We start from the raw sequence: 26,403 nt of genomic DNA on the forward strand, positions 1-26,403 counted from the left end.
ATACTCACCCCGAAATGGAGTGCCTTGCTGTAATTGTTTTGCTCTACCACCTTCTACATCATTCCAAACAAAAGGCCACAGAACTTGTCCTTATTATTGGGGTAAAATGAGAATAATCCTCAATCACTCTCCTTAGCTTTCCCACACCTTGGCGGATCATTCCTTATCACAGCAAAGACCTCCTGGTAGTTGATGGAACAAGAAAAGAGAGAACTTGTTTTGCCTCTTTTTTTTTTTAGAACAACAGAATTTCTTTTACATGTTTAATTACAGCCTTTGAAGATACATAAAATTGGCTTTTGGTGGAAAGTTTTCTTTTTCCTGTAAGTGGGTCACTGGAGATATAATTAATACAGATAATAGCTATCTCATATACAGATTTCTTGTAATTGAAATGATCTCTTTTGCATAGATTTTCCCACTGTTGGTAACAAAGCAGCTAGTTGGGTTATGTTGTTCAGCTGGTTTTATAGCAAAGTCAAAAAGTACATCTTCACGATATAAGAAACATGTCAGCAACTCCCACAATTATCTTTCTGAAAAGCTGGATTTTTTTTGTTAAGTTGGAGGTTGTATGAAAAGGAAGAGCTGATTGGTTATGGATTTTTTATCATGGGCTGTATATTTAAGCAGTGAATTAGAGTTGTAATGCCAGAAGAGGCTGTAACGTCTCTCCCAACCCCAGTGTGGCAGAATTATACAAAGGGTGACCAGAACACTTTTCAAAATGAAAAAGGATGCTGTTGGTAATTACCTCAGGGCAAAAGGTATAAACTAGGGTTGTCCTGAGCAGCCAGAATATATGATCATTCTGGTTATTTTAGCCCACCCTGGAGAGAGGAGTCCAGCCTGGTTTTGAAAATATCTTCTCACACAGATCTTGATGAGTGGGGCTGGAGATTATTGTTAGTCATGAATCATTAGATTGTCCCTTGGAAATTAAATAAATATATATATTTAAGTAATTTTTTTGGGTATCTGTGAAAGACGCAATGAAAAATTTTTCCCCAAATGCTTTAGTATTAGTTATCCTGGAGCTCATGGTTCTGGGGAAACTGAGGCTCAAAGGGATCTTGGCCTGGAGGAAAGGAAACTAGGGAGTTGGGCTTTCCCACTTGGGTGGAGAAGCATGCCCTAGAATCAGTCCCCAACATAGGCACTCAATATATGTTCCATAAATAATCATTGGAGTGACTCTAAGTGCTTCCTGAATTGGATTGTCACCTTACTTGATTGACAGTTGTCCACCAGAAAAGAAGTTTTTTCTTTCAGAGGATGAAGCCACAATGAAGACCATTGGATGAGAACTCAAGAGTGGAGCAGGACAAACTTGTTTGTTGATCTGGGGTTGAGAGGAGAGTTAAAGGGGGAGAGCATATTTATTTCATTTATGTTGGAAAAGGCCCCTCTGAATTAAATGGTGGGAAAGATTCCAAGGCTGTGTGGTGAGTAGAAGAGGAATGCTAAGGAAAGTGGTATTAGGGAATTCCTCAAATATTCAGGCATTTATTGAACACCTACTCTGTAGGAGGTGTTGTCTGAGGTGCTGGGGTTCAAAAGAAGAGAAAAGGCTTCCTAATCTGAGGGAAATCACAGACTAATGGGAAGACATAAAAACTTATAAACATCATGACAAAGGCAATAATAATGGTACATAAAGATATGGTAGTAACAGGAAGAAGAGAATGTGTCTTTCTACCTGGGAATTCAGGGGGATTCATGGACAAAGTGATGTGGGAGCAGTGTAATGAGCTGGACGAGTTGCCCTGGGAGTTAGCAGGCCTCCTGGGATAGAGAAAGGCAGGTAAAAAATGACATAGCCTGGGTTGCAAGTGGTTGATGTCACCTTGCCAATGTCTTGCTATTACTTAACCCAAGCATTCTTAAACTGGACCTTTCAAGGGTAAGTTCATGTATTTTGATCACGATGGCTGGCTGAAAACACCATACATTTATTTGTGTTTCTACTTAATCTGAGTAAAACTAATTTCATATCCTGGCAGAATGGTGAGAAAGGACTTCAAGAGAACAATTTTTAACTGTCCAAGGTAGATGTTAGCCCATGGTGCTTTTAAAGCCCTACAGTTTTGGAATTCCTGGGGGAGCTTTCATTCTGAATCTGGTCCTACATTTAATTGCCCTAGTAGCTACTTTTGTCTAGCTTTTCATTTATTTTCATTTAAATTTATCTTTAGAGGTGGGGGAGGAGGAGTAGAAGAAAGGGCCAGGTACCCTGTAGTTGTTGGTGTTTCAGCAAAATGCTTCAGTGTCTCAAAATGGTTACCTTGTCTCCTTGCCTGCCCTTATTGAGGCTTAAGAATTTTAAACCCACTGTCTCTTTTTCAAGTGGCTTTCTTTTCCTTTAAGTAATTTTTGTCTTTGCTCTACTCTTTCTCCTCTTTCTTTTCAACATGAGCAAAATCAACCTTTTGGACAATCATAACTGTGCAAGAACAAGTTCTGACTTTAGACTCACTCTTTGTTACCAGTCTGGTGTTACATCACTTCTCATGTTCTTTCAAAGGTTGCGAGACCAAAGTCTTCCCAGGGCCCTGGTGTTCCGATTTCCTGAGGAACGTTTCTGTAAGAGTGGGGGAAATGTTAATTTTCAGGAGGAGCAGTGAACTGTGCAAGATTTTAAAACCATTTGTGAAAATGCTTACAATTTGTCTTTTTGGAAAGTAAAACAATTATGAGTCAGAGTCGTAGAGCAGAAAGGGATCTCGTGACTGTCCTTATGAGTGAAATGAACTGTGCTTCTAATGGAATTGCTAATATTTTAGCTGTAAGCCATGGAGCTTATTTGAATAGATTTCTCCCCATCCTTTGTGTGGTTTATTCATGTTTAAGGAAAAGTAATTGATGTAGAGGGCATTTTCCAAAAAGAGATTTGTTACTTAGAAGCATTTGATTCTTAAGATTCTGTTCATTTTGTTATACAGATCTTATACAGATGAGCTCTTGACACAGAATGAGCAAATCTGTGTAACTCTTTATGGAAGGGAGAAGGGTCAGTTATAATGTTTGGCAAGTAATAACGATTTCTGACTCATGTGACTACATACAAGACATGCACATCAATCAATGACAACTGTTTCCTGACATAAAGCCATTAATACTAAGCTAAACATTTGTATTGAATTTTTAAGAATACCACATTTGTGACAAATTATAGAAATTTGGTTGTGTAAGTAAATAGCACAAATTAATTTAGAGTAAAAATTAGGTTTGTTGTCTCATTGCATCTGAACTTTTAAATGCAGTGTGAAGAATATGAGAAATACATTATTTTTGATACTTCAAACAAGAAAAACAATTATTCAAAAATTCTTTGTGATTAAACATTGTTACCAAGACCTTTTGGCTTTTCCTGATATAAGAACTACTCAGAAATCAAATTTGGACTTGAAAATACTTTTTTGATCAAAATGAGGCCCAAAGATGACAGAAAGTAGCAGGTAATACTTGGAATTTTGCCATTCGTCTTGGTTTGTTAATAAAGATGATTTTGCAGATTCACAAATCAGGAAGACTAGCAAATATAATACAGCGTCTTTTGAATTCGGCTTCATTGTTTATTGTTAGTTGTTGTTGTTTTTTAATCTCAAGCTGTCTCTCGAGCCTCATCACTTAATTCTTTTTGGCTTTCCTTTTTTGTTTCAAAAGCTGTATTCACCTCTTGTTAAGAGAGCAGCCATGGACCCTGTCCCCAGTCGGTGTTGCCTAGGACATTGCTACTTCTCCTTTTATGGTGAAAAATAGCACCTCCTCTATTTGCAGGAGCAGAAGCTGGGGAAGGTGACATGGTCATGATGGTGGCGAGCAGGCGGGGCAGAAGCGGGCAGGACTGACTTGAATAGGTGGATCTTTATGGCGCTTTAAAAATGTTTCCCCTCTGTACATTGAATAGAGCTCCCGCAGGGATATTTTATTTACACAGAAATGAAATTGGAACTTGGTATGAAAACTCATCAGCTAAACTGAACATGATGTAAAAACTTGAGCATTCCGGTCCCGGGTAGATCACAGTTGGAGAGGTGCCTCTCGAGGAGCCCTGGAGACAGGGCTTCCCAGCCAGTCCATGGATTGGCTGCATCCAAACCAGTTAGAACTGCATATCCCCAGACTCCTGCAAGGACTGGTCAGACCTGAATCGAGGAGGAGCCCAGGAATCTGCATTTTTATTGTGTATCCCTCCCTCCATTGGATTGCACTTAGGTAGCTGCCTTAGTTCGTTGGGGCTGTAATAACAAAATACTACAGGCTGGGTAGCTTATAAACAACAGGAATTTATTTCTCAGTTTGGAGGCTGGAAGCTGGAGATCAGGGTGCCATCAAGGCTGGGTTCTGATGAGAGCCCTCTTCCAGATTGCAGACTTCTCTTTGTGTCCTCGCAAGGGGCAAGGGAGCTCTCTGGGGTCACTTTTATAAGGGCAGTAATCCCATTCATGAAGGCTCTGCCCTCATGACCTAATCACCTCCCAGAGTCCTCCAAATAGCATCACCTTGAGCATTTCAACATATGAATTGCGGGATGTGGCGGGGGGCGGGAGGGGGGGGGAGGGGGGCGGGGCATGACACAGGACATGACACAGTCCAGCCATAGCAGTAGGGAATCATTTGGAATTTTCCTCAGTGTTAGCCAGATTCTCTCATAAATCAGTGTCTTTAGAATAATGTCTCAGGATTGCAGAAGGCACAGGTGCAGAACCTCCCACTGCGTGGGGTGGCTACTGCCCAAGGTCAACTGTGTGTTAGTGGGGGCCAAGCTGAGTGCCCCAAAGCTTCTGGGTCCTCGGTACTGCTCAGAACCACCCCTGCTTAAAGATTCCAAAAGGAATCCTCTGAACTCATCCACCCCGCCATCAGGAAACTCTGATACCGAACCTGAGCCTTGTTGCGAGGCTGGCACCAGATCCCGTGTCTCCTCACCAGAAAGGACAGGTCGCAGGGCTCCTGCTTCTGTGTGAGGTTGCTTTGTCTACTCAATGGACTTATCCAGTCAGCCCGGAGTCTTCTCTTGGCTGGGCAAATCCACTTCCTATTGCTTTCCAAAACCAGGATCATCCTGGTTGTCTTAGTCAATAAATACCCATTCATGAATATTTATCAGGCTCCTACTGTGTGCTGTATTTTAGGCTCGAAAGATACCAAGGAACAAGAGAAATAAGGCCCTGTCCCAATAGGGCCACCATGCTGCTCACATCAGTATGTTCTGCCCACTGGTCTCATAGATCATTTACACCAACATCCAGAATGTCCCCATTTTTGTTGACTTAACATTTTGTTTGCTTTGTGTTGTCTTCTGTAAAACCGAGCTAAGAAACAATGACTTTTCACGGATGGTTTCAGAAAACATCAGTGACTATTGGCATTGGCTCTGCCCATCTGAGAAGCTTTATCAGCTCCTCGCTTCGGCTCTCAGGAAGGCCGTCTTTACTGAAGATTTTAGGTAAACTTTAGAACAGTTGGCTTTCTGTTTAGATGTCTTTGGTCTATCACTTAGAAAGAATTTATTTTGCTTTGGCCTCTGTTCCTTCCTGGCTCCTAAAAAGCAACTTATTTTTTTTTCCCCATCAACCTTTCCATGTATTTAAAATGAGGCTGAAACTTTAACCTCATATTGCTTTCTCAAAGCTCAGAAAGAGTTTAGAATTTTAGTGCTGACATTTTGTTGGCCCTTTTTCAGTTGCATGGCTTTCAGCCCTCAATTTTCTATCTGGGTGAGGTTTATGGGTAGAATTTCAGAAGCCTCTGGAGAGAAAGAGGGGGAAGCTCCATTAAGGATAGAAAGTAAAAGGGTAGATTTCACATAAAGAAGATGATAATTTGTGTGTATTGTTTTTCCAAAATGTGATACCCAGATCACTGGTGGTAGACAAAATGTTTTAGTTGGACTATCACTGGTCTTATTTTATTATAATATATTTAACTTGACTAATCATGGCAAATAATACTGGTTTTTCACTTATGACTTCATGTTTCATTTCATAACAAGCTTATTTAAATAAAAAACAAAAAATATATCATCATACAGATGGTGCATGGATACGATAAAAATAATAAAGTGGGTACACAAATGATGGAGTTTTGGGAAACACTGGTTAAGTGAATGCCAGGAGCAAGCGTCTTGTAGGAGAGCTCCCAGCCCTGCAAGGTGCACACCCCTCACCCTCAGAAAGCAGGAAGCTCGTGGAGGTGAACTTTGACTTGCAACAGAACATAAATTATCGGTATCTGCCAATGTGGGGATCAGAATTGGCCACCCCACAATGTGTCTCTTTGCCTCGCCTTGATTATTTTTAAGAACAAAAGACTCTGAAAGAAACTTTGATCTTCCCCCAACTGCCTAAAAAAATTTAAAATAAAAGCCTGTCCCCAGGACCGGCCATCACCGCAGATAACTCTGGGTATCAGGTAAACTTGGAGGATCCTGGCTAAGCCCACTCTTATCAAACTTCTGTCTACCAAACATTTGCTTTTCCATTTCCATGTGAATTGCCTTCCTCCCCTTGGAAGCCCCCAAAGCACCCCCCCTCAACATCCTCCTTTGCCTTTAGCTGAGGAGGGCATTTAAGATGAGAACCTCTGCCATTTTGGCGAGTTGCTCAGTTTTCCTGGGTCTCTCCCATGTACACATGTTATAAAGCTTTGTTTGATTTTCTCCTGTTATTCTGTCTCATATCGATTTAATTTGTAGCCCAGCCAGAAGGACCCAGTGGGTAGAGGAAATGTTCTTCCTTCCCTACACCAGCCATGCCAGAGTAGCAAGCTATGAATGTTTCCTTTAACCACTTATTGAGTGTCTACTCTGGAAAAGGAAATAACTCACGTTTAAGCCTAGGGGAGGCAGAGAACCCCAGGTGGAACGTTACAGTGAGAGACTCAGTAGAGTACACGAGCCTTACAGGAGAAGCAGTTTGGTCTCCTGCCCGGAGTCAGAGAGCAGGAAGGCAGGACACAGGCAGCAGGCCCTCTGGCAGAAGTTCCCCGCTGATTTTATTACAGACAACAGTTGCTGTCGGATGATGATAAGCAAGAACCTCAAGCGTAGCAGTCTCTTAATGATAATGAAAGTTTGGAAGTACTTATAACCATTGTTAGTTTTTTTTTCTTTCATGTATGAAAACCATGAAGCAAAAACTAAATGGAAGAGAAAGCCATTTCCCTTATTTATCTTTGAAATAGATTCTAGAAATAAAATTGTAATTTCATTCCTTTTCCCACCATGTTTTAACAGTATTGGGTCCAGCAGCAAAAATCCTTCTGAGCTGTGGTCCCCTTCTGGGTCCTCACACCCCCCCAGCCTCCACCCCACCCCCTCCCTGACCCACCCCTCCCTCGCCCTTCCTCTTTGCCTTTGATAGAATTCCTTAGTAACCTGACAACAAAATTCACCTTCCAACCACAGTCGTCCCCATCCCTGAGAACCAAAAGGCTGCTTCCAGGATGAGGGCTCACATTCTCCTGGCTCTCTGGCAGAGGTTGTAGAGGAGCCCTCACCAGCATCTGGATTTTGTGTGTAGAGCTGATGGGAAAGTCTATTAAAGAGATAAAAACAAAGCAGACTGGACCCGTGCTACAGAGCCAAACCACACATTCTAATACACAGTTAGGTGGCATGTAAAAGCTAAGATCACCTAATCCTCCAGTCACCAATTATTTTCGTTCTAAAAATCGTATCTTTTAGATTTTTCTTTTGCTTTCACAGGATAAATGAATAACTGTACTCAATATCTGAGTGTTGAGTTTCTGCTTAGAACAGGCAAGAAAACTCAGCTCGGGTCCTTAGCTTGAGTTTACTCATCTCTACAGACCTGGTCACAGCTGTCACTGTAGAGAGACCCTCACCTCCCACTCCTTTCCTGCCCCCATCTGCTGCTGGGACCATCTTATTTAGAGCAGAGCTCTGAAGGATTAAAGATAAATTCCCCAAGTGTTGAAATCTCAGTACTAGATGGAGACAGTACTTAAGCTGATAGGAGGGTATGACTTGGCCACTTATTTGGGGAAACAAAGTAGCACATGGTGTTATCATGGGAAGTGCATATATCAACATGGATCTGGATTTAGACCCAAGACCCAACACTTTCAAGTTGAGTGACCTTGGAAAAACTTTGACCTTGGACAAAGACTAAATAAACTATGTAATCTTTCTGATTTTCAGTTTCCCTTCTGGAAAAAGAAGATACTAACTGGGTTGTGTTGAGGCTTAACAGAGAAGAAGAGGCCCTCCCACTGGTCTCTGCCCTCTCGACCTCAGCCCCCAGGGGTCTGTGTCTTTCGGTCTCTCTTCTTTCCTTTCATTTGTCCCTTTTTGCTCCATGTTTGGTTTTTTTATTCTTCAAATAACTGCAATATAAAACTGAAGAATATTTTAAAATATTGGTATTGATCAAATACATTTATAGCTTCTTTTTTATTAATCTTTAAAATCACTTTCTTTTTGAAATGCTCCATATCCAAAAGCAAAAATCAATGGCTTTTTAAAAACATTTCTGTTTCGGGGGCTGGTAGTGGGGTTGGCTTTGACCTCTTGTAAGTGAATGGCCTTTATAACTAAAAAGTTTTTACACCTTGGTGTAGAAATTGGCCCATCTTGAGGGATTTTTCTGGCTTCAGGGCCAAAATCACAGCTTGCCTTGAGATAGTTATGTAATCTCTCTGTTCATGTCAGGTTCGTGGTGTGTAGAATGTGGAAGTATTAATATTTGCTTAGGGTAAGGTAGCACTGGACCAGAGGTCGGCTCTGCCAGGGTAGGATAGAAGAAAGCGTGGCAGCAACGTAGACAAGAGGCAATGCAGGGACCCCAAGGTTCTGCGAGAGCAGAAATCTAATCTGATCCGGGACCTTGGACCTGGCTCTGACAGTATAGGGTCTTCCCAGAGGTCCTCACATTATCCTGTGGGATCTGGTCAGCCAAGAATCATCATGAAATAGTGGTTTCAGGGACACCTGGTCTTATCACAATCGCTTTAGACAATTTATGTCTCATTTTTCTGCAGTTGTCTGTGATATAAGACCTACGGGGGAAAACTGACTTCTCAAGTTTGTTCCATTCATTCTTTTCTTTAGCCATTTTTTGAGAGTCAGCGATGTAGCAGGCACAGTGTTTGTGGTCCCCAAATGAGTGAATCCCAAGCCCTACCCTTACTGGACTAAGGGTGTAGTGAAAGACATATCTGCAAACAAGCAGTTAGGGGATGTGCTCCCCTGGGGTGTCCACAGGGACTTTGAGAGCCCAAAGGGGACAGGCCTGACCGTGGGGAGGGTGGAGGGCAAGAAACTTCCTACAGGCGAGGTGGTATTTGTGGTGAACCTTGAAGGCCAGGGCATCGGCAGCCTGGCTCCTCACCCCAACTCTGCATTTGCATTGACCTTGCCTTGTTCCCTGACTCACAGCCAGTTTCCTCATCTCAGACATGGGAACACAGCACCCACCTTGCCTGCCTCTGGAGGTGGCAGTGAGAGGACAGTGAGGCCGCTCAGGAAGACACTCACTGTCTGAAGGTTCTTCCTTGGGCCCCAGCAGTGTGCACCGGCAAGAAGCTGGGTCTGCCAGGGTCCTTTTGGTCATGACCCTGACTTTCTTCTCTGACAATAGAGACTGTCATTGGAGTCTGATTGAATAAATGCTCATCTTTCTCTTGCTAATGGTGTGGCCTTGTGGAGATGACTTAACCAATCTGAAGCCCAGGTTGCTCATCTGTTAAATAAAGAGGATAATAAGAGTACATACGTCATAGGGTAGTTGTGAGGATTAAGGGAGATAGTTTGTATAGAATACCTGGCACGTAGTGATGACTCTAATATTTGCCATTATTGGGACTGGAGGAGTAAGCCAGAATCAGGATAAGGCTTCTGTGCTGCCACTTTTTGGGCTGTTCCTGCCATGGTCGAAGTCATTGCTACCCACCTAGCAAGCGGGGTGGTTGAGAGAGGAAGACTTAAACCGTTTTCCCATGTTGTGAATAGTGCAGTTAGTTGAGATTGGATGAATTCTTTATCACCATCGTGTATTCAAAAAATACTGGAATATTATTCAAGCCTTAAATAGGAAGGAAATCTTGTCACATGCTACATCATGAATGAAACTGGAGGACATTATGCAGAGTGAAATGAGCCAGTCACAAAAAAGTCAAATACTCTATGATTCCACTTATTTGAGGTATTTAGAGTAGTCAAATTCCTAGAGACAAAAAGTCGAATGGTGGTTACCAGGGGCTGGGGAGAGGGAGGGATGGGGGCTTGTTAAAGGGTATGGAGTTTCATTTCTGCAGGATGAAAATTGTTCTGGAGATTGATCGCACGACGGTGTGCGTGTACTTCTGAACTGTACACCTAAAGTGATTAAGATGGTAAATTTTGTTGTGTGTATTTTACCACAATTACAATACGTTTTAAAAAGCTTATTAGGCATGTACCAAGTGTCAGGCATTATACCTGGCACAAGGAGAGACAATGTGAGTAAAACCAAACATGGACCCTGTCTCCCCTTATGGAACTTACAGGCTGGTGGGGGCGACACATGTTAAACGGAGAATGACATTAATGGGCAAAAATGCAGCTGGAACAGGTGCTTCAAAGAGAAGTTCATGGTACCGTGAGAACCTAGAGTACAGGGCCTTGACCTCGTTGAGAGGCCAGGCTGAGAACAAAGGTGAGCAGGAGGAAGGAAGACCGTTCCAGGAATGTGCAGAGCATGAGCAAAGGCTGCGAGAAGGGATGGTCTGAGAAGGTCAGTGTGGCTGGAGCGCGGAGGGTGCAAGAAAGTGTGTTGTGAGAAGAGGCTGGTGCAGGTGAGGGGCCGGAACCATGGCCTTGTTGGCCACAGTCAGGCCTTTTATCTTTCTTCCTGAGCAGAGTGGGAAGCTACTGAGGGTTTGGAGCTAAGTATGGGGAGATAGAAATTCGGGTTTGTGTTTTGAAAAGATCAATCTGAAGGAACGTTTTTTTCTTATGAGGAAAAATCTTATGAATTACTAAGAGTTGTCTCAATTATCCACAGGGAAAAATCGGATGAGTCCCCTAAGTGTTTCTCAAGGCCCTAATGTTTATAGGACCTGGGAGCAGTACAAATGGAGACCCACATCCCAAAAGTCTAAATATTATCAATGTGTCCCATCCTCTTACCATGACAAATATGTCTCTATAACTAAAATGTCAAAAAAAGATGTGTACAACTAGGGTTTTTATATGACTAAGACTTGGCACAGTATCAAAGACGATTGAATTTAACTGTGATTGCACTGTGTGGGTGTTATGTTGATCAACAAAATGTGGATAAATAATGAAATAAAGATTTTATAATTAATAAATCATTTCCTCTTGCCTAATTTTTTGCCCTTGTAGTAAAATCACTAATTATGTTGTTTTAATTAAAATTTTTCACGTAATTTGTGTTCCTTTGACAGAAATTCTGAGTTAGATGACTTTTCTTTTTGTGTAACAGCTTTATTGAAATATAATTCGTGTACCACACAATTCACCCATTTGAAGTGTACACCTTTTCTTGAATCATTTTTGTTCTGAGCTAGTTTCTTTCTTTTTTTTTTAATAAGAAGTTTATTTATTTATTTATTTATTTTGAGGAAGATTAGCCCTGAGCTAACATCTACTGCCAATCCTCCTCTTTTTGCTGAGGAAGATTGGCCCTGAGCTAACATCTGTGCCCATCTTCCTCTACTTTCTATGTGGGACGCCTACCACAGCATGGCTTGCCAAGCGGTGCCATGTCCACACCTGGGATCTGAACCCGCAAACCCCAGGCCGCCGAAGTGGAACGTGCACACTTAACCTCTGTGCCACCGGGCCAGCCCCTGAGCTAGTTTCTTATTAATTTCAATTTAAAGAAACTTTGTCCTGCTGAGGACATATCAACCTGAATTGTTAAAATTCCTAAAGCAATACTTAGATTTGAAAATGAACCATGAATACAACATGGTGTTTCAAATATGGTAATGGGATCTCATACAATAAATTCTTTTTTTATTGAGATACAATTGACATATAGCATTATATTAGTTTCAGGCACAATAAATAATCACAGAAAATATTAGAAAATATTTTAATTCCATCATATAAATCCCTATCACTTATACTACCACTTTAACTGACTTTTCAAGCAATGTTTCAATCTAATATTAATGTGAAGCCCTGGCATCATATTTCACACACGTTATATCTGGACATCTATACAAATTTAAGAGCAGTAGGAATGTTGTGATATTGTAAAATGTTCCGCGCCTGCCATGTGCAAGTGTTGAGTTTGGAGGACCTTATAGACAATGAATTGGAATATGAGGAAGTACAAGGATGTAGACACTTGGCACAACTGAGGAACAGTGCTTCATTGTGCAGAGATCACTTGTATTCACACGTCTGGAAGGAAGGAATTGCCCAGCTAATCAGCCTTTTCTCTTGTGCACGTGTTCCTGCTGCGGGACTCCTCCCTGCGCTCTGAAGCAGCCTCCATAACTCCCACTGTCCGCATTGGCAGCAGGGAAACTCGCAAAGATTAGGCTTTCAGACAAAACTGACAATTGTCTTGAAGACTTAGGGCAAGGCATGTGGGGAAGCAATTCCCTGGGGCCTAAATGGCGTTAGTCACAAGAGCTGATGTTTAGGATTACTCCAAGTGACAGAGACACTCATGTGTCTTTAATGAAGTGTGTGTGTATGTGTGAGAGAGAGAGATATTTGAGGCCTAAAGTGAAAGGTCTTAGGTAAGGACCCCTCTGCCACGGGTTTAGGATGGTACTGCCCTACAACCTAAAACTGCATAAGCTTTTGGCAGACCCTTTCCAAGTCCACCCCATCAACCTGTTCATCGTGTTATGGATCAACTCTGCCAGGAGGACCCTTCTCGGTGTGTTCCTTTTGAAGGCCGCTGACTGTTTTTCACTTGTTTTATCTCATAGGAACAGGTGAAAGTGGCAAAAGCACCTTTATCAAGCAAATGAGAATCATCCATGGATCTGGTTACAGCGATGAAGACAGAAAGGGGTTCACGAAGCTGGTTTACCAAAATATCTTCACCGCCATGCAAGCCATGATCAGAGCCATGGACACCCTGAGGATCCAGTATGTGTGTGAGCAGAATGAGGTAAAGCGCCTCTGGGGCGTTGGCCCTCGTTGGGAATGGGTGCTCTCCTCCTCAGTTAGCATGTGTCTGAACAAAAAGATTTACCGAGTGCTTTGGACGGAGGCCAAAAGAAGCTCTTGAGCAAAAACTCCGGAGGAGTGTGATGAATTTTGTTAGCCCCGCAGTCTTGATTCTGCAAGAATTCCATCCTGTGGGGGCGTGGTGCTACCCTGTGCGCGGGGATGCAGAAATGTGGGCAGTCATTTGTTGCTTATTTCAGGTGCTGAGAATAGGAAGACATGCATTTTCTCTTTCAGCTGAGATATCCAGTGAATTTCTTCATTGGAGTAATGGAGACTGGGTTTACAATGGCCAACTTTTCAAGAATTCCCAGTGTTAGGAAATACTTTCACAAATGCCCTGCAGACTACTCAGAGAAAGCAGTGGGTTTTGTTTATCTGTTTTGGGAGCTAGCCCTTCTTGGGAGCTAACGGATCATTTATGAGAGTAATGCTTATGTCCCAGCTAGCAATGGACTCTGATAAAGTAATGATATCAAGCTGCCATTTGCTTTCCTCTAACCACTGGTTATTTAAAATACAAATCTGGTTAAGACCATAGGAAAATTATGAGGTAGGAGGGTGGGAAGATGAGGCAGATAAAATTTTACGTGGTATATTGGAATGCAAATCCATAGGAAAATACAATGTCTGAGTTCATTAAGAATCTACATTAGAAATATAATTTATTTAAAATAATTGACACCAAGTTACAATATGACAAAAGTGGTAAAAAGAAAAGTTCTAAGATGAGTCTCTCATGGATCTGTTAAAAAGAATTTAGCTGCTAAAATGCCATAATTGCATGTGTTTTAGTATGGACCCCAAAGACAGCTTTACCATGAACTTGTGGCACCTATATGCACGTATATTTTACAGAGATGATATACAAAGAGTTTCAAATGAATCAGTCTACATTTCTTATTACTCAGTGACTGGATTACATAGGAAAACACAGCATGCACCAGATTTAGACTTATCTTTACATCGTGTCTGCAGCCTCATGTCTTTACCACCATTTCCTTGCAGTCTTGAAGAAATGAAGGAATGTGCCTTGCCTACAGCTTCAACCCTCAACAGTGTTATGCTGAAAAGTGTGTGTCTGTGTGTGGGGGGGGCATTAGCCTTTAGTATCTGGTGCCAAGTAATGTGAGAGGTGCATGCTGAGCCATTGGGAGATTCTAGAAGTGAGTGTGATGATTCTTTACACACTCGTTTTGAGTACATGCATTATATCTCTTTGAACATGTACAATTCTTTTAAAATCATCCTGTACAAGGTATTTTAAAAATTAGGCCATCTGTGGAAATTTAAGACTATTTCAGAGAAGAGGTATGTCAGGAACATCCTTGCAGTGATTTTAGTTCATCTGTTGTAAAATGCATTTTGTTTCCCACTCATAGTAGGGTGACAGAGGAAAGCTCAGAATTTACGGATGGATTTGTAAACAGACTATTGGGAAGAAAAGGCTCAAGTGTAAGTCAGTTCTGCTTACCTTGGCAACATGTGTGTGTAAAAGCCAATCAGATTTAGTAATCAAGGTCTCTGGGTTTTTGTTTTGGTTGGTTTCCCTCAAGGTCTTCCAGAGGTACTCTGAGTTTATATTTTAAACAAAAGGGTTTTGTGGGGTTTGACATTCCACCACTTTCTCCTTGTCTTTGGATCTTTATTCTTTTTCCTAAGGCCATGTCCACTTGCCCACTAATCTGTATTAGGTTCCTACAGCTGCTGTAGCAAACGACCTCAAACTGGGTGGCTTAGAACAGAAATTTATTCTTTCCAAGTTCTGAAGGCTAGAAGTCCAAAACCAAGGTTGATTGGCTCCAGCTGGAGGCTCTGAGGAAGCCCAGTCCATGCTTCTCTTCCAGCTTCTGGTGGTTGCTATAATCCTTGGCTTCTTTGGCTTGTAGATGCAGTCACTTCAGTCCCTGCCTCTGTCTTCACATGGACTTCTCTCCCATGTGTCTGTATTCACACGGCATTCTTCTCTGTGTCTGTGTCCAAATTTTCTTCTTCTTATAAGGACACCAGTCATTGGATTATGGCCCACCCTGATCCTATATGACCTCATCATAACTTGATTACATCTGCAAAGACCCTATTTCCAAATAAAGTTACTTTCTGAGGTTTGGGTTTGCATGAATTTCAAGGGGACGCTATCTATCCCAGTATAGTCTGCCCTCTGTTCCTCCCCATTCGTGTCCATCCCACAAGCATAATATATTCACCCCATTCCGATAGCCCCAAAAGTCTGTTCCTGTTCCGGCATCAACTCTAAGTCTCAAATCTAATCTAAGTATCAGCTCAAAAGGTCCCAAATCTCATCGTTGAAGTCATCTAAGTAAGGCATGACTGAAGCCCTGGGTATGGTCCATCCTGGGGCAGAATTCCTCTCCTTCCACAGTCCTGTGAAACTGGGAAATAGGTCAATTGTACCTCCTGTCTCCTCCTCATTTGCTGGATCTGGCTCCATTCTGAAAGCGTTCTCTCTTTCTACTTCAGTTACCTACATTTATGCCTCATAAACTTCCTCTTATCCCTCAAACACATGCCTGGGATGAACAACATGCTGAAATGGCTTAAGGAGAGGCCGAAGATTGAGTGGAAAGTACACTGGATTAGTTCCCAAAAATCTGGGCTCCGCTCATGACTCCCCTGTGGGTCTTGGGCAGCAGTCAGTAACTTTTTCTGTAAAGGCCAGAGAGTATGTTTGGCCTTGAGGGCTATGCAGTCTCTGTCTGCAGAAGCAGCCATAGGCGACGTGTAAACCAACAAGTGGGGCTCGCTTGTAAACTCTGTTTGCAAAATGTAAAAGCTATTCTTAACTCATGGGCCATAGGAAAACAGGCCACAAGTGGATTTAGTCCATGGGCTGCTGACCTTAGTCCTAGGGGAAGCCATGCAGCCTCTCTGATCGTGCGTTTCTCCATCTGCTAAGTGCAGACAACACTTGCTCTGTCTCGTTCATAAGCCAGCATGGGCAAAAGGAAGTGCTTTACAAACTAAATGACACTAGAGAAATAGAAGGTTATTATTGGGGCAAGTTCAAAACCCAAAAATGAACTCATTGTTTCTTCTTTTAGTTGTTTAGGTTATCTTCATTCATTCCTTCTCCATTGTTTTCTGAATACTTTTCTCTGTGGGCTAGTCCTGATTCCAAACGTGAAACTAACAAACTACCATGCAGAGGTCATAAAATGATAAAACGATTAGTGTTCCAGTAGCATTAAGTAATTACTTTAAGCATCATGATATATGCTTTCTTTACAAAGTGTTGCATCACTTGAAACAATTGATTAGTTAAGTCAGGGATGAACAAAACTTGAATTTGCTTTTATTTTCACAGTGGTGCCATCCTTCCCTCACTTCTTTTTGCTGAGTATTTATTTTCATTATCTGATTTTTTTAGATCAGGGAGCAGTTTCTAACATGTCTGTAGAAAAGAATTAAAAGCAATTTTAGAGAGTTTTATTTTAAATGTTGGTGATATTATTGCTCAGCTAGCTTGTTGAAAATCTTTGCCTATTACTTAACAGGCTGCGTATGAAAGGAAATTTATCTGAAATTTAGTTCAGCATTTGGTTTCTAACCAACGTGTTTTTTCAATTAAGATATAGCCTTGACGATTGTTTTCTTATACCTTGTCTGCTTTTTTTTTAAAGAAATGATTCATAGGTATTTGCTCGCTCTGTCAATAAGCCTTAATTTTTATGACTGTCTCTCAAGAGTGTCGTCTGAGCACATATCAGAATTTATGACTCCTTGAATAAATAGTACAAAGGCATTTGCTCAGTGGCAGGCTTCCTAAATCCAAGTTAGCTGATAACTCGTGTTCACTAGCCCTGATTTCCCTGAAGCAGGAGAGCTTCATATGTTTTGCTGTTTGCAGTGTCTTGCACTTGTGAAATTCTCATTACAGGCCCATCCTGCGGTGAAGGAAATCTTCCTGACCCCCTTAATGGTTCTGCAGAATCTGCTTGCATGATTTAGACAGAGTTCCCCAGGGGCAAAGGACCACCCTGCTTGACTTCTCAAAAGCCTTTTAGTTCCATATGCTGTGATCCCTAGAAGAACGAGTGAGGCCTCCAGGTTCTTGGGGCAGCTGACCTCTGCTTCTTCCCTGCCCTCCTGCTTCTAGGAGCTCTTCACTGCGCTGGGGTCACGTCGTGTTTGCATGTAACTTACGCAAACTTGATTGCAAGGGCTTATCGCAAAAACAAAAAGAGAATTTTGAAAAAGGAGAGTTAAACAGTAAGAGGAGTGTTTTGCCTGCTATTCCACTCCAAGTACCTAATTAAAATTCAATATTTCTAGAGGTGTGAGATCTGAAATTCCCTTCAAAAAGCGTCTTACTCTTCCATTACAAGCTTTTGCTGAATTCCAAGTTGCACTTGAGACGGTGGGCTTGGGCCATCTAGACAACCACAGCTCTGGAAAGGCTGAATTTGGGGGCTTTCATCCCAAGGCCTCTGCTGGTTCTGTCTGAAGTTTTTCAGGTCCTACGTTTGGGTAAACAGATGCCTTTGTCATCAGTTCCCTGCAGTGTCTTGAGTTTCAGGCCCCCAGTTCCCCTTCTCCTGACTTCTGGGTTTATCAGGCATAAGACATCCGAAAGAATGGTTCCCAGTCTTGGCTGCACCCTGGAATCACCTGGGGGCTTTGCTGCTGCCGCCCAGGGTACCACCCTGGAGAGTCAGCGCTCATGCAGCTCAGAATGCAGCCTGAGCTCTGGACTGACTCATAGGAGCTTCCCAGCTGGTTCTGATTAGGCAGCCAAAGGTTGAGGACCCCTGATATGTGCCTGAACATTATTTGGAGGTGTTCAGTCTGGATTCTAATTTCTATCCAGCTTTCTATAGCAGGGAGGGAGACTTCTGGTAATCTTTTCCATGGAATGACTTAATTAATCTCCACCCAAAGGTACATTGAGTGGCCAGCATTGAGGCTGTTTGTTTTGTTCAGCCATGCTGGGCCGCCTTGGAGAGACGGTGATAGAAGTCTTGACAGCATCTCCAGGTAACGTTTTGCAATTCAGGGCAGATTCTGTGATTTTTTCTTTTGAGTCCTCAGGAGCATAACACAGCATCATGCCCAAAGCTTCCAGGGATGGGGCTGGGGGCTGGGGAGAGGAAGAGCTGGATTTTATTCTCTGGAGGTCGCATCAGTGGGCCTTCTCGCCCTCCTTTTCTACTGTTGCTACGTGAAAATGATGATTTAATCAGTAAAGAATCAGAGATGCAGGATATATTGATAACATGCCCAAGGTATAGATTTTGTTTATAAGAGAAATACCTTACAATTTTGTTTTGTGAGTAGAGACATTGCATCAAGAAATTAAATAGTTACGGGCTGGCTCTGTGGCCAAGTGGTTAAGTTTGCGCGCTCTGCTGTGGTGGCCCAGGGTTCGGATCCTGGGTGTGGACATGGCACCGCTCGTCAGGCCAGGTTGAGGTGGCGTCCCACATCCCACAACTAGAAGGACCTGCAACTAAGATATACAACTGTGTACAGCGGGGGTTTGGGGAGGTAAAGCAGAAAAAAAAAAAAAAGATTGGCAACAGTTGTTAGCCCAGGTGCCAATGTTAAAAAAAAAAAAAGAAATTAAATAGTTATATATTTTCACTCATCATTAATAGATATTTTTATTTATTGAGATGGTAATTCACTAGGTATAAAACTTAAACATCAAATATCCAACTTCACATTTAAGCAATAAAGTCTAGTATTTATGGGGCAGGATCACAGGAGATTACATTTTTTAACACCAAAAAGAGCTTTGATAATGTCTCACATCTGTATATATATAATTCTTTCAGCTTAACTTTTCATTCCCAGAAAGCAGCAGGCTGAAGTTCCAGAAGGATCTGTTAAACACTTGTATGAGGAAATCAGGCACAGAGAAGTGAAAATGGTCAATTTATGTCACTTTTTATAGAAGAGTTTCTCAGCACTTGAAGTATTTTAAGACCCTTTAATTTTTAAAACATCTGTTTATATCTATTTTTCATTCCGACTTCCTCATCCAATTTGAAATGTCAGATTCTGCCTGAGCCTCTGGGAACAGGGAGGCCAATGTTCAGACTTTGGCTGTAGCCCAGGGTTGCTGGTTCTCTGGCAAATGTTAAACTCAGGCTTTCTTCCCGTATCCTATTGGAGAGTAAAAATCACGTGGTATGTTTTTCTCCTTACTAAGAATTTGGAGTTCTAGCTAGTGTCACAACCACAACAACAACAAATTCTCCACTAAAATCCTAAACTGGAGCTTTTCCATTTATCCCAATAGTTCTCTGATTAATCATTGTTTACTTTAGTGTGAAAATTATTATAATCAGAGCTTGAGATGTAAGAGTTTGGAAAATAGGAAAGAATAGGATGGAGAAAGAACTGGTTTCCTCTTTAATCACCATCACAACTAAATCTGACCACTCACTGCTTTTCCACATCGCTTGGGAGATGAGGAAGGTTTGGGGCCAATGATGAATAATGAGACTGATTTCACCATTGGAATATTAATTTCTTCGCCTACCTCAAGGCTAGGTGTGAACCTGACACATCCAAAGAAATGCTTTTAAAAATCTGGTGGAAAAGGGGCTGGCCCCCACGTGGCCGAGCGGTTAAGTTCGCGCGCTCCGCTGCAGGCGGCCCAGTGTTTCGTTGGTTCGAATCCTGGGCGCGGACATGACACTGCTCATCAAACCACGCTGAGGCAGCGTCCCACATGCCACAACTAGAAGGACCCACATCGAAGAATATACAACTATGTACCGGGGGGCTTTGGGGAGAAAAAGGAAAAAATAAAATCTTTAAAAAAAAAAAAAATCTGGTGGAAAAGAGAAATCTCACAAAGTTACAAACAATCCAGAAACTAGTGTGACCGTTGGTCTATTTGAACATCTATTCATCCATCCAACATACGTGAAATATTTGCCTTGAGTCTTTTAAATTGCATCCAACTTTGTTTCTCTCCTGAAATATAAAGGGGAACATGGGAAACACCCTTAAGATTCAGAACTCTTTAATAATCTCCAGAATCGTCATCAGTGATGCTAGTGAAATTCTTCTTAGATCTGAAGTCCTTCACAACTTGCTTTCTCCTCACGGCTGCACTCGCTTTTTCTGATGGTAGAGAGGTAACAGGTGTGTCAGTGCTGCTCTCCTCTCTGACCTGCCTTCTCTGAACACCTAGTTGCTTCACTGATGAATGAATGCCGTGAAGATGTGCCAACAGTAGATTACTCCCTTGGGTTTGTTTGGGAGTCCTGCCAAGGGAATCATATCTTCATCTAGTATTATTGAATTTAGAGGCAGACTTTCTCATTAACTGGTTAATAAATTCTGCCATATTATCTTAGGCAAAATATTCTACAAAGTCTCCTCTCTGTATTGAAAGCTTTTTCTTAGGTGGGGGCTCAAATTGGATATAGTAACCAATCCGATAGAAATAAATTATTAAAAGGTGTGTGTGTGTGTATGTATGTGTGTGTGTGTGTTTACAAGTAAATCTGCTTTTAGAGTAAAAACCATATTCATTAGAACCAGAACAGATGGCTTTTTTCCCTGATGCTTCTTTTTGGAAGCTCACGTGTTTTCAGGTGGCATTGAGATACAGCATCTCATGTACTTCGTCTTGATTTCTGACACCTAGAGTCTGTTGTGTTTAATTAAGAATGATCTAGAGTACTGTCGAATAGCTTTCACATTGTTACTATTGCTTTCTATTTTCCCTAAATCAAATTACAAATATTTTGGCACTTTCTGTCTATAATTAGAAGTAAAGACGCGGGCACATTAGTTTAAGTTGGCCATTTACTGGATCTGGTTAGGACATTGTTTCCTTTTTTGGTGTGTGAGTGTATAATTTATTAAGGGTAGAAAGATAACTGGTTTTTCTAGATTCTCAAAAAAAGAAAGACACTTCTCTTTTAGTCATTTAAACAGTTAAGGTGGAGTTAGTCGCAAAAAGGTTGGGGATGATAGGAATGACACTGTTTATATTTTGGGTGCCTCAAAGTTTGCTCTTTTCCTTTTGTATGAGAGCCCCAGAAGTGGTTGCATGATGGCATGTGAGGGAGACCATCATGGCTGATCAGAGGCTTCCAATTCCCCCCAAGGCCCTGAACTTCTCCCCGTTCTAATTGTGTCTCTGCTTTGTGTTGACATGGAAGCTCTTCCCTGTTGAGTTGTGTGGAGGCTTCACTTTGGCATTTCATCCATATTCTCATCATCATGATCATCATGATTTGGATCAGTTGATGTGTAGAGCCCTAACAATGTTAGTAATTACCCCAGACAACAGTCTTTCTTTCCAAGGTCAGGTTAGCTCTTGGTGTACTAGAATGAAACAGTAGCTGACATAAAATTGAATTTCTGCCCTGCCCTTCCTGTCAGTTACTCCTTAACAGCCTTGGGCAGATCACCAAAGCTCACAGTGTTTTCATTCCCTTCCTCAATTGAGGCTCTGTTGGCCCCTGGTGATATTACAAAATTTAAGCATATGGGTAACCTACCTTCAGATGCAAAAAAATCATATTTTGCTGTGTCCTGAACAGGCTACTTTTTTCACCAAAGTTTTTTTTATTGCTTTATTTTATTATTACCTTCCTAGTTAGTAAGACACTACATCAAGTACAATGTTATATATAATATATAAATATAGACTTTTTATTTCATATAATCCAGGAGGTTTTTTTTCAGATACAGTACAGATTACTAGCTGAGAACCAGCAAGACACATACACCAGACTTACAATGAGGAAATCATGTTCCAGAATGTGTGTCATTTGTAGATGTGTCCTTACCCCCTTCCTGAGGATAGTAGCAATTTTTAGGTTTTTAATACTTATTTATTTTTGAATTAATGAGTGAATGAGTGGCCCTCCTTCCTGCAGATGCTGGCATTCACATCACCTGCTACTTTCATGTATCACCCTGAGAACGAGCATCTGTAGACAGGAACAGCACTCACAGAAATCTTGGGTCAGAATGGCAAAAAGATGAGGCAGAATTCATGTAATGTCTTTCAAGTTGCTTGATTTATTTTAATGTTTGTTTCTTTGTTTTAAATGACAAGGTTAAAGGATTGGAGCTATTTCTGGTGATTTCTTCACTTCCTCACTCAAAGAGATAAGTCCAGGCTGGACCAGGCAGTTGGTAGGCTCTGGCTGTCCACAGATCTGAGTCTATCCAGACGATGGGCTTTGTTTTAAGGGAAACCAAGAGCTTGTCTTTTCGAATCATGCTGTTCACTTTCGTAATTACAAGGGACAAGTCATCAGTGATTCTCTTCACAGTACTGCCAGGACACATGCCACATGCCTCCGTTAGTGCTTGTCGCTCCCCGTGGTGTGAAGCCGTCACATGGCTGTCTCTCCCAGCTCACTCTGAGCTCCTCAAAGGCAATGCTGTGTTCGTGTCTGTTTCCTCCAGCTCTCAGACAGAGGCGTTCCCCCAAAAAAGAGAAAAAAGTTACTTTTTGAATTCTAGGTGGACAGCTTCAGAAATCTCAAGTTGTTACATTATAGTTTTGGCATTAAAAGAAAAAAAACAAAATCCACCCAATAACACAGACCAAACAGGCTTTTTGTTTTTTTTTCTTCGAGCATCATGGCTGTTGGCAGCAGCATCTCTGCTGCTCTGCTGCTCGCTCGTTCAGCTCTGACCATAGTGACCTCCTCTCTTTTGGCCCAGTATTTATGACGCTCCTTCAAGTCCATGGCTCTGTGCACACTCTTCTTTCTGCTCTTCCCTTCTCCCTTTGCCTAGCCAAGTCTTTCTTGGCCTCCTCTAGAACAGAAGCTCCGTGAAGGCCAAGGACCATGTCTGCTTTTACACATCTTTGCCTGACGTGGAGACAGGCCAGTTTGCCAAGAGCCTACTCAGTGAAGAACTAATTTCTAGGGCAAAGGAATTTAATTTTTTTATGAGCCCACACAGGTGATCTTAGGGCCCTATTCTGGCTTTGTCTGAACTTGTCTCTGACACCATCCAGCCTCTTCTGCTCTCCCTGTTAGATTATGGTTTCTGGCATATTCCATGGCTCTCTGTTTGCTCATGTTCTCCATCTGTTGGAACCTCCTAACACCCATTCCCTCTGCACTCATAAATACCTAACTTCACTCATTCATCTCGAATAAGGCATCCAGTACTATAGCCAACTTTCTTTGACAGTCTCCCCCTCCCATCCTCTCTGGAGTTAGGCAGTCTTCCCAGTGTGCCTATAATACCTTGCATTTACTGTATGACTTTATAATTCTTTAAGCATCTCTCCCACCTCAGACTAGGAGTTCTTTGAGACTGGCAACCATGATCTGTTCATCTCTGCAACCCTTTGGGCTCAATAATTGTTAGTGAAGTGACATTAAAAATTAGAACCTTGTGTGAAGATAATATCATAAATCCAAAGCTGTCTGAGAGCCTTGTCTAGGTGGTTGAAATCCACAACCTCAGAGGATTATTGAGCTGTTCTTTCACATGATATATTTTTGTCCCCTTACTTTTGAGATTGTGATACTAGGCAGAAAGGAACACAGAGTCTACACGGCTGTATTTTCCTTTTTCCAAAGACATATTTGGCAATTTGAAATATTGCTTCTGAGTTGCAGGATAATGAAGAAGACTTGTATGGTCATAGGGCTCAAAATCCAGTGGAGGAAGCTTGGGACTGGCCACGGTCAGTGTTTGAGACGTGCTTGGTGAACTGTAGATGTACTCTGCCGGTGAAAGGTAGGTCAGCAGCAATGACGCTCTTCAAGCTGAATCACCAGGCAGCTGTTTTAGAAGCCCACAGGGCCAAAAAATGGTGCTGTAGGGAAGAATGGCTTGTTTATGAGCTAGAAGAGAGACTCAGTAAATAATACCATCTTCACTAACCATGTTCTTAAGTAATTGAGAAATAAGACAGAGAAGTAAGGCATATGGTGACCAAGATATCATGGTTGTTAGTGCCAAATCTAAGGGTAGGGAATGTGGCTCATAACTGAGTGATGTGACCTTTCTAACACTGAACCCAGAATGTGACAGACTTACCCATAAGGTCATCATTAGCTCTGGAAGACCCCAGGCCTCACCCCCAGGAGCAGGCCTCTAACAGCACAGAAGAGAGGAAGAGCGAAGGCCAGGAGTGTCAACCAACTGACATTCCTCCACATGGAGAGTGTTGAGTGTGTCACCTGTGTCATAGCAGTTATCATGGCACACCTCTTCCCATGCTTAGTTAGCTCCCTAAGGGTGGGGACTATATGTACTCCTGGGCACTAGAACAAGTGTGAATCTGTGCCAGGCTTTACCGAAGAGACACCATTTTATCCCAAACAATTCTTCAGTGTGGGTACTGTCAGTTTCCCCCAATTCAGAGATATGGAAACTGAGGTTTATGGGGGTTAAATAATGTCCCCATGATCACACAGATGTTACATGTCAGAGCTGGAAACTGAACCCAGTGGGCGTGACTTCCCAGGCTGAGCTGTTAAGCATGATGCGTCAAGCTTCCCCATAGGTAACATAAGGTCACGTGCAGAGGGAGGTCTTGGGTCATCATTTAAAGGCTTGAGTATGAAAGCAGTAAATGATATGAAAGGAAGATTCTCTGTCTCGAAATCTCTATTCCTGGCCACTTTCATTAATCCTTTCTCCCTGGCTGGGATCCAGCTAGCTCATACAACTGTCAGTGCTATCTCTATCAACATTTACACAAAAGAGTCATGCAAAAAAAAAAAAGAGAGAAATATAAGGATTAGTGCATCCGTTGGATGAAGTCTGAGGACTGAAGAGCTTTCTGTTAAGTAGATTTGAAACAGTTGTATGGAGAATGTTTTTTTATTTCCCTAGAAGAGAGAAGTAAACAAGTCAGAGATGATTTCAAATTTATTTTGCAAATTGAAACAATCAAAACATGACAATGACCTTCAAACCAGTGCCAGAGAGTCAGGAAAGATCAAATAAAACCTGAGGAGTATGTTCTGATAGTGATGTAAATGGGACTCTTTTCAGCTTCAGTATTCTGCCTGGATTATGTCTCAAGTGCAGTTATAAGTTTTAATTCACTTCAACCCAATCTATTCAGACTTCCAGACCGGCTCATGAGTTTGGTTTAATTCAGTTGGAAAAAACATAAGAGAAAGAAGATGGATGTGAGCATCATCTCTCTCATGTCTCCAAAAAGGCACACACACACACACACACACAGACGTTGTACCTCCAAGTTCTCTCTCAGTGAGGAGTGGTCCCTGATTCCCAGCGCCTTTCCATGAGCTGGTGCGTGGAGAATGGTGTTCTTCTGTTTTCTATGCAACTGTAGGAACACTTTGACGGACACTCTTGGGGTCAAAGAGTAGGATCTGTTTTAGGGAGTAAAGTAGGGATTAGAAGTGTGCCTTTGTGGCTAGTCAGCTGGATAACTTGGGCAAGTTACTGGCCCTCTTCCTGCTTCCTTGCTTGTAAAATCAGGAAACTGGCTTAGATGACCTTTAACTTTCCAAACTATAGAGGAATGGAGGGCCCATCTTAGAATTGGGGAATAATAAAATGAGGACATCTTGGGATTTCATAAGATTATGATCAGCTTGGGAAGGTGCTTTTAGCCTCTATTCCCTCCTGCCTTCAAAAATAAACTTTTTTGAGCAAGTCTACTGGGCAACTCTCACATGGAGACAGTTTGGCCCCTTCCTGACTTAGACTAATTCTGAGAGCATCTTCCCTTCCCCCCAAGGGCTAGACTGCTTCATCGCTTATCAAATAACCTTAGAATCCTAGAACATCTCCAGACAAGATGACTTCTCACTCTGTCCCCCCTTCTCTCTGCGGATACTTTTCAACCCAACTCCCTACATGTCTGTTCTGGGAGCTGCCTCCTAATAATATCCTAGGAGCCTGATATAGAAAGGGCCAAAGGGAACATTCCATCTCTGTCTCCCTGGCTGTCCCAGGGGCATCTTGGGTCACAAATGGAGGCTTGCTCCTTGGTGAGGTGCCCAGAGGCCATTGACTGGGAACCAAACCTAAATGTGCAACAGGACCCCTCTGAGGACAGTGTGCTTTGGTGTAAGGACCACAGGATATTCCCACCGTGTTCAGGCTCATCTGTTTAAGTGTTATTAAAGATTCTTGGTTAATATTGAAATAAAGCACATTCTGTCTAAAGTTCTGCGAAGTAAAAGCCCTAAAATATCACTCCAATGAGAATATATTCAAAGGGAGATTCATCCTGAGTCCCACTCAGGAAGTATGATTATAGAGTCATAGAATTTCAGAGCTGGAAGGAA

At 42.0% G+C, this 26,403-nt stretch overlaps 1 protein-coding gene across 1 annotated transcript in view; it reads left to right on the forward strand.

Moving 5' to 3' along the window:
• Nucleotides 1–26,403, forward strand: part of GNA14 (G protein subunit alpha 14) — a 161,785-nt gene that overhangs the window by 77,717 nt on the left and 57,665 nt on the right. Inside the window, exon 2 of the mRNA XM_014832702.3 lies at nt 12,922–13,106. Coding sequence (XP_014688188.1) covers nt 12,922–13,106 — 185 coding nt within the window. The remainder of the gene's footprint in view (nt 1–12,921; nt 13,107–26,403) is intronic.

The sequence above is a fragment of the Equus asinus genome, chromosome 23 (genome assembly GCF_041296235.1).
Source record: "Equus asinus isolate D_3611 breed Donkey chromosome 23, EquAss-T2T_v2, whole genome shotgun sequence".
NCBI lineage: Eukaryota > Metazoa > Chordata > Mammalia > Perissodactyla > Equidae > Equus > Equus asinus.